Below are 15460 nucleotides of genomic sequence, written 5' to 3'. Positions count from 1 at the left end.
CTGGGAACACCTTTACTTACATGTCTGCAAAGCATGTAGATCAGTTTCTCAAACACACCCCCTGCAAGCTCCTTGGTGTATCAAAGTTGCAATACTAAGCCCTTCGCAGCCACCAATCAATTCCATGCCGGCGTGGAAGTTTGAATCCGATACATAGATAGAGTAGGCTGGGCTTTAGGAAGCAGACCACCATACCCCACTATGTAAGGAGCCATCTTGATTCAGGTTGTAGAGGATTGCATTTCAATTATTGACTCATCCCGCACTCTAAACTGTACATTTCTTTCTAGCATGAGCTTTAGGTGGATAAACTGAGCCATTCACTTTGTTGAACAGTAAAGCCGTGTACACACGGTCGGATTTTCCAATGGAAAAAGTCCGATGGGAGCTCTTCATAGGATATTCCGACCATGTGTATGCCCCATCTGACTTTTTCCGCCGTAATTTCCGACGGACTTAGATAGAGAGCAGGTTCTCTATTTTTCCATCGGAAATTCTGACTGAGTTTTGCCCAGTCAAAAGTCCGACCATGTGTACGTGGCATAAGAGTTACATCTCCCAGAATTCCCTCTGCCTTCTCTACTTTGGATCATGCTTCCCAAAGGCCTTCTTCCGAAGTCTTGAGCTGAGACTTTATTCTCCTGCATAGCTTCTAGCTTCTTAACCTCCATAGCTTCTAGCTTCTTAACCTCTATATGTTCCTTGTAGAGGCTTTGCAGAAGTCTTGTGCTGCAGCTTTCTTGTCTTTTGTTTCCTAGACTGTTCCTTGAGAGGACAGAGAAGTCACAGGCCACCATCAACACAAGCCATACATAAGCAAACTCCATGCATGTCCACAGAATCAAATCTCATTACACACAAGTGATCACCTTGCTCTTTACAGACTTAGCCAACAGATTGCATACTGAGACATGGTAGTGTATCGCATCCGATTTGTTGGACACATTACACAGTTAAAAAGGAGGAGGAGGGACATGTTGACGTCACCAAACTGTTTGGTATCCCGGAAGAACGGGTGTTTGATGTTAGCCGGCCAGCTTTAAATCCAGAATAATTGTAAGTGCAATACTTCTTTTATACTAAATACAATTTTAAGGCAATCGTACACTATGGCAAGGTACTTTTTTGGGTTTATCCTTGCCGAGTGGGACATCATTTGACTCCACTGACGGATACGAGAGTTGGGAGCACTTGGTTTCAGTGATCCATCCCATTAGGAGATGTCTGAGCTTACAAGGCCTTGGCTGGGCGATGGCCACAAGCCTGTAAAACTTGCCATCTGGTAAGCAAGTTTTTTGTAAGGTGGTGATGTACACTAGAGTGGTGCGAGTCACCAATTAAAAGGGACATTCATCTTTGCCTTGATATATGTCAACACGCCGATTCCTCCTGGATTTTGCACCAATGTTTAATGTTGGACATTTATTAACTTAGTGTGGCTCTTTTTTTGTTTCTATTGCATTTCTTGCGTGTATCTCGCATTTGAGCTGCAGCTTTTTAGAATTTTAATTTTCCTAAAGGAGAATCTATTACTATTAGCCAACATTGGTGTGGTTTTACTCTACATACATTACATAGTTAGGTTGGAAAAAAAAAAAGGACAAGTCTATTCAGTTCAACCAATAGATAAAATAATCAGAAAAAAAGAGAGAGAAAACCTCCATATATTACTAAACCCACGGTAGTTCCACAGGACGGCAAAAAAAAAAGCCGATATTACAGCGAGCAGGAGGACCACCCCCATTCGCTGTATCTGGAATCACCCTATCCGTTTTCCATTTTCTAAATTATCAGCATAGTGTCCTCCTCAGGGGTGTATGGAGGTTGATATGAAGGATGGGATAATTATCTTGTGATTAAGGATTATGGATTAGTGATAATATCTTATATATTTTATTGTTTATATATGACTGGTATGAGAACCTGGACTCGCCCTTGGTGGTAGAAATAAAGTATTAAAAAGAATAAAAAGAAACCCTAGAAAGCATGATACATTTTGCTCCGGTGGGTGAAAAATAAAAAAATTCCTTCCTGATCCCCCAGAGGGCAATCAAGATATTCCCTGGATCAACAATCTCAACAACAATACTTACCATTTACTACCTATAAATCCAGTTTTATTTTGTGCATTTAGGAATGCATTCAGCTCTTTTTTTAAGCAGATTTAAAAAAAGAAATGCAGACCCTAGCAAAGGCAAGTTATTTTAATAATTAGTGATTCAAATGAAAATATCGCACTCGCATATAAAAGATGTAAACAGGCACTTCAATGTAACAGCATAAACTCACGAAATACGCCAGCTTCACTCCGTGCAGACACATTCCAAAGCAGATGGATGGACTCAGCAGCAAAGGGTTAACCACGCGGCACAGGGCATGGGGAGAGTGGTGCCGCCTGGGGTGATAAGATGGGAAATCTCCAAAAACTGCACAGCCAAAGGGGAGCCCACAGTCTGTAGTGGAAGCCCTAGAAGTGGGTGCACAATAGAGCTGTGCGGCCGCTGTGACAAGCCGCCGATGCTGAGGAAATCCAGGGCTGGCACACACTATGGCAGAAGGAAGGTCCAGCTTTCAGAGACGCTAGCCAGTGTGTATTAAGTTGCCATCACACGTTTCGGGGGCATGTCCCCCCTTTATCCAGTATTTTTTTTAAAGCAATCTATTAAACTGGCCAGAATCAGCTCCAGAGGGAGTCTATTTTTCCACATTTACTGTGAAGAAGCCTTTCCATATGTTAAGATAAATATTTGTACTCTAGACAGAGTGCCCCTTGTCCTCTGATGACCTTAAAGCAAATAACTCAACACTGAGTTTACTATATGGACCACTTATGTATTTATACATGTTGATCAGGTCCCCCTTATTCTCCTCTTCTCAACAGAGAATACATTCAGTTCCTCTAATCTTTCCTCATAGCTGAGCTCCTCCATGCCTCTTATCAGTTTGGTTGCTCTTCTCTGCACTTTCTCCAGTTCCCCTATATCCTTTTTAAAAACTGGTGCCCAAAACTGAACTGCATATTCCAGATGAAGGATTTGTACAGGGGCAAACTTCTGTCACTCTCTCTCCCTCTCTGGAGTCCATACCTCTCTTAATACAAGAAAGGATTTTGCAAGTTTTAAAAACTGCAGCTTGGAATTGCATGCTATTAAACAAGAAATATAGCCAAAGCTCATTTGTGAATCACAGGAGTGCAGATTGTTTTGCACTCCTGTGACCTGTTTTCAGCAGACAGTGGGCTGAAGTCCGCCAATGTCACAGAGCCGGTCAAGGTTTAGGTAAGATCGTGACAAAGTCGTTGGGATCCGCCCACATCTCAGGAATCCGCTGAGAGCCTGAGCCGGCCACTCCACCCCTACACAGCCCAGGGCTCCAGTGATCACAGAGGGTCCAGAGCTGAGAGTTGCTGATTGACAATCAGCAACTCTCTGCTCAGGGAGCTCTAAGAGCTGAGCAATCAGCAGTGTTAAATCGCTCGGTTCTCAGTGTTAGAGCTGGCAGGAGACCGATGCTGCATCAAGCTAGGCATGTATGATATAAAAAATAAATAAAAAATACTTCTCTTTGAAGTCTATAATCTTCCAGAACACCCAGATCCTTCTCCACCATTGACTCCCCCAGTAGTATGTATGATGCATGTTTTAAGCCCCCAAGTGCAAACTTTACATTTATCAATAAACCTCTTATTCCACATAGTTGCCCAATTAAATAGTACATTTAGATTTGCTTACTGCACTACATTGAGTAAACCTTATCTTAAATTTCTCCTACGGTGATGCTACAGATCGGATCTTTTGTAGTGATGAATGCACAAACACTCCAGGTTACTGTTGCAATACCAACTACTCTACGCAGTCATTTTAAGCAGAAGTCCACTGTTCAATGAAACCACTTAAAGTGGAAGTAAACCCTTCAATTTCATAGTTACAAAAACAGTTAACATTCCCGGCATGCCGGAAATGCTAGCTGTCACATTTGTTTGTGCTCTCAACCAAACTGCCAAACCATCCAATGGCTGATTTCATAACAGGTCACATGTACAGCATCATGGCAGTTGCAGATTAAACAGAGGTCAAGATGGCCGCTTCCTTGGCTGAAAACGATAGGAGGGTTTATTTGCACTTTAAGGACCGCCTCCTGCACATTTACGTCTGCAGAATGGCACGGCTGGGCACAAGCACGTACAGGTACTTGCTGTGCTATTGTCCAGCCGCGGGTCGCAGGCGCACGCCCGCGACCCGGTCCGAAGCTCCAGGACCGCGGGACCCGATCGCCGCTGGAGTCCCGCGATCGGTCCCCGGAGCTGAAGAACGGGGAGAGCCGTGGTAAACACGGCTTCCCCGTTCTTCACTGTGGCGGCGTCATCGATCGTGTGATCCCTTTTATAGGGGGACACAATCGATGACGTCACACCTACAGCCACACCCCCCTACAGTTGTAAACACACATTAGGTCACACATAACCCCATCAGCGCCCCCTGTGGTTAACTACCAAACGGCAACTGTCATTTTCACAGTAAACAATGCATTTTAAATGCATTTTTTGCTGTGAAAATGACAATGGTCCCAAAAATGTGTCAAAATTGTCCGAAGTGTCTGCCATAATGTCGCAGTCACGAAAAAAAATGCTGATCGCCGCCATTAGTAGTAAAAAAAATTTTTTTTTTATAAAAATGCAATAAAACTATCCCCTATTTTGTAAACGCTATAAATTTTGCGCAAACCAACCGATAAACGCTTATTGCGATTTTTTTTACCAAAAATAGGTAGAAGAATAGGTATCGGCCTAAACTGAGTAACAAAAATTGTCACTCTATTTTTGTTTATAGCGCAAAAAAAAAAAAACGCAGAGGTGATCAAATAATATCAAAAGAAAGCTCTATTTGTGGGGAAAAAAAGGACGCCAATTTTGTTTGGGAGCCACGTCGCACGACCGCACAATTGTCTGTTAAAACGACACGCAGTGCCGAATCGCAAAACCTGGCCGGGTCCTTTAGCTGCATTTTGGTCCGGGTCTTAAGTGGTTAAGCTAGGAATGCACACTCGCTTTGGATACAAGTAAAAAGGTTCCTCCATCTTTGTATGAATGTATTGAAAACCATTTCCTAGGACTGCTTGTCCAAAAGGCTTGGAAACAAATATAAAAAATGCAGAAGCATGCTGGGAAACTTCTGCAACTAAAAAGCATGCGATAAGAATAGTGAACATTGAGCAACAATTACCGATCTGCCTGCTCATTCACTGCAAAGCAGGCAGAACATGTATAAAATCGGAATTTTCCTTGTTCAGGAAACTACTGAAAAAAATCGAAAGAAAAGAACAAAAAAGGTTTAGATGTCGAGTGAAAAAACCATTCTGTGTACACAAATCTGATCATTAAAAGATGCTAAATATCCAGTATTTTACTGCACTGTGTAGGTATACACATCACAATATTTATAATGTGGCCGATTCAGGGCCCGTCCACATCACAACGCATGCTTTATGAAGTGCTGAGGGACGCTCGGCAGCCTCATTCTAAATGAATGCATGCAAAAATAGTTACGGCAGGATTTGTTTCAGCACAGATAAACGCAAGGAGCAGAGCATATGTATCTGGGAAGTGGCTACGATATAACCCAAGTGCTTTGTGGCACCCCCCTGTAGATGTTTGTTGAGGAGCAATTAAACTCAAAAAACGCACCATGGCATATATCTACAGTGCATAACCACGTATAATACCATAAATTATGGTGTCGACAAACCCAATAAAGAGATCTAAACCCAAAAACAAAAATGTAATACATTGCACATAAACAATAGATGTGGTGGCTACATTCGTTTTTTCCAGGCGAACATATTTTCAGAAAATACCTGTTGATTCTGCCAGAAATGCCGGCACGCCCTTCTCAATTCCTGTAATTGAACTGAAAGCAGAAACATTCTTATTTTCCTTCCAAGCGGTCTGTAAACTACAAAACTTCCCTGCCCTCATGAAATGGGGAAAGAGAGAAGATAACCATTTGTTGTCCAGCCTGGGTGAAAAGCATTGCTCCCTCCATACATACATTGGAGGAGTGAGATCAGCCACCCAAGGACAGGAATTGTGTAACCAGATCACCAGGTGAAAATAAAAGGAAACAAAAGTCTGGGAAAAAAGAAAACGAATGCAGCCACCATGTCTATAGTCTGATAAAATGCAATATATAAAACCTTTCTGATTTTGGGTTTAGATATGCTTTAAAATGGGAATATGATCATTGGACAGGCTAGGGGTTAACTAATAAGCACAAAGTATGCATTACTACACACAGAGGGCCAGATTCAGATACTTTGGAGTATCTTTAGGCGGGGCGTAACGTATCTGAGATACGTTACGCCGCCGTAAATTAGGGCGCAAGTTCCGTATTCAGAAAGAACTTGCGCCCTTAGTTACGCCCTTAGCGCCGTTCGTGAAAAAATCCCAGTGCGCATGCTCGAAATTACGCTGCAAATCGTCATTGCTTTAGACGTGAATGTAACTTACGTACAGCCCTATTCGCGAACGACTTACGCAAACGACGTAAAATTTTCAAAACTCGACGCGGGAACGACGTCCATACTTAACATAGGATACGCCTCATATAGCAGGGGTAACATTACGCCGGAAAAAGCCTAACGTAAACGACGTAAAAAAATGCGCCGGGCGGACGTACGTTTCTGAATCGGCGTATCTACCTAATTAGCATATTCCTTGCGTAAATATACGGAAGCGCCACCTAGCGTAAATATGCAGCCTAAGATACGACGGTGTAAGACACGTACGCCGGTCGGATCTTAGGGAAATCTATGCGCAACTGATTCTATGAATCAGTCGCATAGATACGATGGCGTATGCGGAGATACGCCATCGTATCTCCTTTCTGAATCTAGCCCACTGACTTTCCAATGTGATGGAAACATCTTTGCCGTCCAATCATGATTGTTCTAATTTTCCATAGAAAAAGGAACACAGTCTTCTGCACCATGTGTGTGGCTCTGTGGAAGAAGGATCTTAGTGTACTTTAATGTAGAGGTCCATAAAGGATACTCTGATAAGGCCATTTCAGGCCACCCTAGGGGAAAATAAAACACGGTCATCATTGGTCTGGGAGAGACTGGTCAGCCTAGATAACTCTGAGTTGTGGGCGCCCTTGCCAACAACCACCCAGCGCAATATAAGTGAATTTCTCGATCGACTTTTGTTGGAGGAGTCAGGTGGAAAATTGTCATTCAAACTGCAACACAACAAATCAGATGCCATCAATGTTTAGTTTTGCCGACAGCCATGGATGCCAACTCTCAGAATACTGGCAGTGGAGATACTTCACTGCTCGCTGCTTGGCATGGATTGAAAAATCTATACGTGTATAACTAGCCTAAGTCTTAACTAAGGAGAGGTAAACTGCAGGAACATACAAGATTGACATAATATTGTTATCCTCCCAATACTTTAGTGGGTACCGTATGTATCTGAATGTCCACCAAAGTCTTGATCACTCAAATGTGTAGACTTCCTAACCATGAGATACATCACATCATCAGTCACCACAGTCAAACTACGGCACCTGTCACCTTGAAAGGCCTAAGACACAAAGGATTGGGATGTAAACTCACCTGACCGTCCTGGAGTTCTCTCCATCAGACCTGCAATGAAAAGAAAAAATACATTTCAATCAGCACCCTGATACTGTCAGTATTAAATGCATTGTCCAAATTGTAAAGTATGTTTCATTATTAAAAAAAAAAATTATACTTGCCTACTATGCGCAATGATTTTGTACACTGGTGCTCTCAACCTCTCCTCTTTTTCGAGTGCCCCCAATAGCAAGCAACTTGCTATGGAGGCTCAATTCCAAGCCAGGCTGTGTGTGTCTATTGACAAACATAGCATTGCTCGGACCCGCCCCCTGTTCCCTCCTCACAGGATTTGACCGGCAGAATCAGGAGCCAATGGCAGTAGAAACAGTGCTGGATCGAGATCAGGCTCAGATAAGTATTTATGGGGAGCGGATTACGGAACTTATTTTATCTTAATGCAGAGAATGCATTATTTTTTGTAAAATCCTTTTTATTACGTTTTATATAAAGACATACAGTAGAAACGTGACGCGGCACAACACCGAGCCACACACAAGGCCAACATTTACATTGACAATTACATTAACAATAGCTCTAACTCACAGGTGTCAAACACAAATCCGCGGACCGAATTCGGCCCTCCAGGCCATTTTATATGGCCCTCGTACCTCTCCTGCAGCTGGAGAGCTCCAGCCCGCCTCTGGTTCTCCTCCAGACCCTTAGGCCCCGTACACACGAGGGGATCTCCGCTGGAAACGGTCCGCCGTCCTCCTTCGGATTTGGATCCGATGGCTTGTACTCACCATCGGATCAAAATCCGCGCGGAATTCATCCGCGGTGATGTGTCGCGCCGTCGCCGCGATGATGACGCGGCGACGTGCGCGACGCTGGAAGGTAAGTACTTCCACGCATGCGTCGAATCATTATGACGCATGCGAGGGAGGGGAGCGGACGGATTGATCCGGTGAGTCTGTGCAGACCACCGGATCAATCCGCTGGTCCCGATTCAAGCGGACAGATTTCTTAGCATGCTAAGAAATTTCTATCGGCTTGAAATGGTCCGGCCCGAGGAATCTCCGCGGATAAATATCAGCTATGCCGTACAGACGACCGGATTTGTCCGCTGGAACTGATCCGCGGATCAATTCCAGCGGATAGATCCGGTCGTGTGTACGAGGCCTTACTTTCTGCTTTCAAGCAATTCACCTGGACATTTTATTGATAGGCAACTCCTATCCTCATATTCATTAGTGGTTCCAAATTAATAATATCTACTGCAGACACAAAAGATACACTCAGTATCTTTCCAAATAACTGTTCTGCTTTATTAAGATGTAATTGAAGGTTTTTATACACATGATTACGTAAGTAGCACATTAATATTACAATTGTACGTTTATGGTAACAAGGGGCGTAACATAGGCAGACTAATTCTAATCGGGACTCGAAAAGAATGCAAACATGTAATGAAAACTTTATTAGTGCCGTGTGCACAGTGAGGGCAGTGTGCAATACATACAAAATTAAATAAAATTATATACAGAACTTACAAATTTCTGTAACACACTGCATCCAGCTTCCTCTCCCAGCATCAGCAGAAGGAAAGGGGGGTGCACTGTGATGTAAGGGAAAGTGAGGGGCTCAAATTTTGGTGGTGGGGTGGCTCTTGACATCTAATGTAAGGGGAGGGGATGTGCTGAACATCTAATCTTACAGGTATAACCGGCCCTTTTGAGAACAATCATAATGCCGATGCGGCCCACGATGAGTTGGACACCCCTGCTCTAACTAGACATTCAAGTGACTTTGTTTAAAAAGAGCCCAATAAGGGTGTCAGATTGAGGGGAATATAAATCGGCGACATTTGCAGTGACTGACTCCTAGATACGTGCTCATGGAAACCAACCGCAATGGCAAGTTGGGGTCTGCTACCTCTTTAGGAAATGCATCTAGTGGCATGATGGCGGACTTGTTCCAGTTAACTTTTAAACCCAAGAAGGTAGTGAATTGGTTCATAATAAGCAATGCTGCTGTCAGCGACTCTCTCAGGTCTTTCAGGAACAGCAACAAGTCATCGGCATAGAGCACCAGACCTTCATCAATGGTACCCACTCTGATTGCCTTAACCCCCCGTGACTATCTCAAGGCGACTGCCAGTGGTTCCATCATAAGTGCAAATAGGAAGGGTGACAGAGGGCAATCCTGCCTGGTGCCCCTACTCACTGAGAAGTGAACGTATTAACGCCCAACCGCATCGCCATCTTGGGGGTTGCTATATAGAAGCGAGATCCATTTTCTGAAGCCTGGGCCAAAACCCATTTTCTCCAGAACTGAGCATATACTGCCAGTCAAATTGAAAAGGCTTTCACCCAGATATGCAGAGAAGGCATTTAAGTGATACTTAAATCTCGCCTTATACCAACCTGCTCTGGCGGTTTTTGCACAGAGCTGCTTCGATCCTCCTCTTCTCATGTCCTTCGGCACTCCTGGCCCTTCCCTCCTGTTGATTGCCCCCATGGCAGGCAGCTTGCTATGGTGGCACCCGCGCCAAGCCTCAGCTCTCTGTGTTTATTCAGACATGGAGCCGTGGCCTGGCCGGCCCCTTGTCTCTCCTCATTGGCTCACTGAATTTGATTGACAGCAGCAGGAGCCAATGGCGCAGCACTGCCCTCTCAGTCAATGAGGGAGAGTCTCAGGCAGCAGAGAGTCTCCTGCAACATAGCTAGGCTGGCTGGGACTTGAGCCAAGGCAGAACAGAGCTGGATGGGCATGTACCCGAAACAGAAGAAAAATTCCCTCCGCTCCGCCCACCACGTGATCATCAGAAAGGAACACAGATGATGGAAAAAAATAGACCCCCCTAAGCATGTAGGAGCAGCGGAGGTGTGCAATTTAGATTTTTTTTTTAATGAATTGACTGTCTTTAAAATTGCCCCAGCCCCTGTTCAAATCCAATCCGGGGACTGTACCCAGAAACCGGGGATGTCTGGTCACCTTGGAGTAGGATCCAAAACATAACTGAGCTCATCCCTAACAGGTGGAGATCACTGCCTTTATAGCCCTATACAAAACAATGCTTCCACATTTGCAGCCTCCTTAAAGTCTTGTGTCACATTTAATCTTCCTCTCAGAGATGCATTTCGAAATAATCAGAGAAAAAAAAGGGGATGGACAGTAACAAAATAAAAAAATAGTGCGACAGAAACAAACCAAGCCATTGAACTACTAGAACCAGTCTAAAACTAAATTTTTCCGTAGCTTACCTAGTAAGCACCTAGCTAAGAAAAACAGGAGTCCTCAGACTGCACACCAAGAGCCGAAATGGCGGTAGGTCGTTTTTGTCCTGTACTTTAGCAGCAATCGCTCCTGTCTACCACTAGAGGGTGCTGAATGGAACACGAGAGGTTGACTTTGGTTCAATGAACAGTCCAATCCCCTTCTTTTCTTTCAGCTCCCTCTAGGGGTGGCTGGAAGCAGCTGCTGCAGAATGAGAAGTTGTAAATAGACAGATTCTTGGTTATATATATATATATATATATATATATATATATATATATATATATATATATATATATATATATATATATATATATATATATATATAAATTTCCGCACAAGTATCCCCTTCAATTGATTATTTGAACAGGCTGTTGGGACAAAACAATAAAAGGGTGAAAGTACATGTAGCCCTTAAAGTCAACAAGACCAGCTTCCATAGGTCTCTGACAGGTTCCCTTTCAGGTCTAACAAAACTATCTTCACAAATGTAATATTTTATACAGCAAAATACTTCCCAATGCCATTCTAGCTTTCCTATATTGTACTGTACCTAAACAGAAATGTTTACTTCTTACTAGTTACCATAGAAACTGTAGGCACAATGGAATGCTTAGTCTATGTGAATATCCCATATTATCTCATTTCTGTAAAACTATAAAAATAAAAAATAAATAGAACACAAGAAGAACTTAAAAAGGACAAGGTCATCTTTAAGGCCCCTTTCACATTGAGGCATTTTTCATGCGGTACAGCGCTAAAAATAGCGCTGCTATACCGCATGAAAAATCATGCCCTGTAGTGTTCAATGTGAAAGCCCAAAGGCTTTCACACTGAAGCCGTGCGCTAGCAGGAGCGCTCCAAAAGTCCTGCTAGCCGCATCTTTACTGTGGTATAGGAGCGGTGTGTTCACCGCTCCTATACCGCGCCTTCCCATTGAAATCAATGGGAAACCACGGTAATACCGCCCGCAACACGGGCGGTATTAACCCTTTTTCGGCCGCTAGCGGGGGTTAAAAACGTTACCGCTAGCGCCCGAATATCGCGGTAAATACGACGGTATAGCGGCGCTACAAATATCGCGGCTATACCGTCACCGCGGCTCCACGCCTCAATGTGAAAGAGGCCTAACTTAAGGCGACACAGGCCCTCCCTTACCCAGGCCCATAAATTATCCTAAGCTGATCCCCCTCCCCCAACCAGGTGCATACTTACCTTTCTTAATAGGGGTGGCTTTGTTATACTGTATATATCGACTGATACAATCTAGAGAGGAGTATCCAACCCCAGGGCATTGATATCAGACATGAACAGGATGCACCCCTACGGTTGGGGCAACATCACATTCAAGTCTATTGGACATTACTGGGCATGTGTAGGAGGTCCCACACTAGATTTGGACCTCCCATGAAACGACAGAAAATTATTTGCAAATTTTCTTGCCCCACAACAGTGGAGTTACCCTTTAAATATTAACTGGATAGGTTCATTGATTAAGAATTTAGCCTCCTGATCCTATACTTTGCTGGGCTTGTCATCTGTTTCTGGGATCCAATGATTTCTACACGGGGTACCCAGGCCAAGTACGCTGACCTTTCCTTTACTGGGCCAAGGATTCCAGCTCTTCCTCACACCGCCTCAATTGGCTGTTCCAAACGCAAAAGGTAGAGTGGCAAAAGTTTTTTTAAACGGGCCTGAAGGCAGGAATTCATGGGAACGCACCAGGCCACATACATAACCCAAGCATGGTCTGCCGCCAAGGATCATGTTGTGTCCCAATCATGATGATGAATTGTGGCGCTTGAGTGCTGTGACCTATGCCTGCCAAGTTTCAAACTTATTTTCATAGCTATAATGGTTTCGATGACGAATTGGCTCATGCACCACATTTATTTTAATGTGAACACAATTTTTTTAGAAGAAATTTATTGATCTCACTAAAATGTCTTAATACTTTTTTTTTGTTAATTGAAAAGAAAAAAATCATTCTAAAGGAGTCCTTAAAAAGACGGTACGTAGCCACACACAGGATTTTGTGTTCCATATAACGTTTGTTTGAAGGTTTTTGAACACGAACACGGCACTTAAGAGCAGCCACATGTGTCTAAACACTGCTAGCTACCAGAACTGAATATATATGGAGAGAAAGCTGGAATCTCAAAGACAATAACCGCTTACACAAGACTTCATAAAAGTAAACACAACGAAGAAAAGGCAAACTGCTTTCATCGAACTTCTATTTTTCTAATGCAAGTAACCCACACACAGATAACCCAAAGGTCTTTTGGTCGGTTAAGCCAAGCTGGCCACACACTGAACGATTTTTCTTGTTCCACCACATAGGCCGACCAAGAGAAAAATCTGTTGATTCCCTCATCCATGCTAAAGAGGCGCTTCAACAAAGTATTAGTTTAAAGCGGAGGTTCACCCATAGCCAACACCTTTTCCCCTTAGCTTCATACTCGTTTTGTCTAGGGGAATCGGCAATTTGTTTTAAAATATGATCCGTACTTACCCGTTTTCGAGATGCATCTTCTCCGCCGCTTCCGGGTATGGGCTGCGGGACTGGGCGTTCCTTCTTGATTGACAGTCTTCCGAGAGGCTTCCGACGGTCGCATCCATCGCGTCACGATTTTCCGAAAGAAGCCGAACGTCGGTGCGCAGGCGCAGTATAGAGCCGTACCGACGTTCGGCTTCTTTCGGCTACTAGTGACGCGATGAATGCGACCGTCGGAAGCCTCTCGGAAGACTGTCAATCAAGAAGGAACGCCCGCTCCCGAAGACCCATACCCGGAAGCGACGGAGAAGATGCATCTCGAAAACGGTAAGTACGGATCATATTTTAAAACAACTAGCCGATTCCCCTAGACACAACGAGCATCCATTAGGACGGACAGCGCAGAACCACTCCGTTGTTAATCGAAGACCCAGTCTGACTACTGGGCCTACCCGCAAATCACGACTCCAGACCAACGTGGTCCCGGACCCAGGAACTCTGGACACGCACCCCCGGCCAGGAGGGCCACACACAGGGGTGGTGGGACGACTGCCCAGGGCGGACAACGACGACCCAGAACTAGTGACGTCTGTCCGTTAAATACTCCTCCCCAGCATGCACAGTGAGGCGATCAACCCCACCGATTGGCAGCTGAGAAAGAATACCCAACACACCTGGATCTGACTGCTGCCACCCTTGGCCTGAGGTGGAATCAACACCCCAGGCAACAACAGTGGCCAACTCCAGCACAGCCATGGCTGGAACAGAGGTCTAAATTTAAAAAATCAGAGATAACTATTCCTCTGACTACCCTCTAAATTTAAAGCAGGGCCAGCAGAGAAAACAGCTGCCCGCTACACTTGTAACTATCCGCCTTGCAATGCATCATGGGATTTGTAGTTTCACAACAACTGGAGGGCCGCCAGTTTGAGACCCCTGCTCTAGATGTTCCTCTTTTGGCCATCTACAATTATTGGATTGGCTAACCGGTCGTGTTGTTTATTGAACCCTGCATCCTAACCTCCCATCCACACATTTGTACCTGAAAGCCGTCTGTGGTACAAATAGCTTCATAAACCACTAGGAGCTGAAATTCAGACTTGCTTCCCTGAATGAGAAAACGCACAGAATAAGGTATGGTGTGAAGGGGCCCTAGATTAGGTTGTAGACGCATGCATCAGTGGGATTGCCTGTGCCTTTAAGACTAACCTATTAATTATAAAGAACAACTTGAACGCTTTACCACACTATGACTCCTAGTTTTGGCAAGCAACGTCTAACTCTGAGCAATGGGAGACTTGTGCCAAATTACTACAGAAATAGAAGTATTAACCATTTCAACAGCACAGATGCACCTCTGCAAACAATGTACTCAAGTCACTCGTATGGAAACCCTGAAGACAAACAATTTTCTCCATTTTGGTCTGTTAAAATCACCATTGGGGAATTTTTTTTTAATATCCATCTTTTTAGAGAAGTGTAAAAAAAAATGCCCAATGATCCTGCCAGAAATCCAGTGAGCTCTTAACCACTTAAGGACCGGAAGATTTTCCCCATTAATGACCAGGCCATTTTTTTCGATACGGCACTGCGTCGCTTTAACCGACAATTGTGCAGTTGTGCAGTGCAAAATTTATGCATTTTTCTTCCCACAAATAGAACTTTCTTTTGGTGGTGTTTGATCACCTCTGCGGTTTTTATTTTTAGCACTATAAACAAAATAACATCGACAATTTGGAAAAAAAATTTAAAAAAATGATTTACTTTTTGCTATGATAAATACCCCCCCCCCCCCCCCAAAAAAAAGGGTAAAACTACAATTTCTTCATTAGTTTAGGCCAATATGTATTCTACATCTTCTTGTTTAAAAAAAATAAAAATCGCAATAAGCATATATTGATTGGTTTGCGCAAAAGTTATAGCGTCTACAAAAATAGGGGATAGATTTATGGCATTTTTATTTTATTTATATTTTAATAGTAATAGCGGTGATCTGCGATTTTTGGTGGGACCGAGACATTGCGGCGGACAGATCAGACACTTGACAATTTTTTGGGGATCACTGACATTTATACAGCGATCAGAGCTAAAACTAGCCACGGACTACTG

At 43.8% G+C, this 15460-nt stretch overlaps 1 protein-coding gene across 6 annotated transcripts in view; it reads right to left on the bottom strand.

The window, feature by feature from the left end:
- The window catches only part of IQSEC2 (IQ motif and Sec7 domain ArfGEF 2), a 372011-nt gene that overhangs the window by 216502 nt on the left and 140049 nt on the right, over nt 1-15460 (bottom strand). For all 6 annotated transcript variants that reach the window (XM_040324848.1, XM_040324847.1, XM_040324849.1 and 3 more), the window contains one exon: nt 7615-7644. In XM_040324848.1, the coding sequence (XP_040180782.1) occupies nt 7615-7644 (30 nt within the window). The remainder of the gene's footprint in view (nt 1-7614; nt 7645-15460) is intronic.

The sequence above is a fragment of the Rana temporaria genome, chromosome 9 (genome assembly GCF_905171775.1).
Source record: "Rana temporaria chromosome 9, aRanTem1.1, whole genome shotgun sequence".
Lineage (NCBI taxonomy): Eukaryota > Metazoa > Chordata > Amphibia > Anura > Ranidae > Rana > Rana temporaria.
This window is presented reverse-complemented; position numbering and strand designations above follow the sequence as displayed.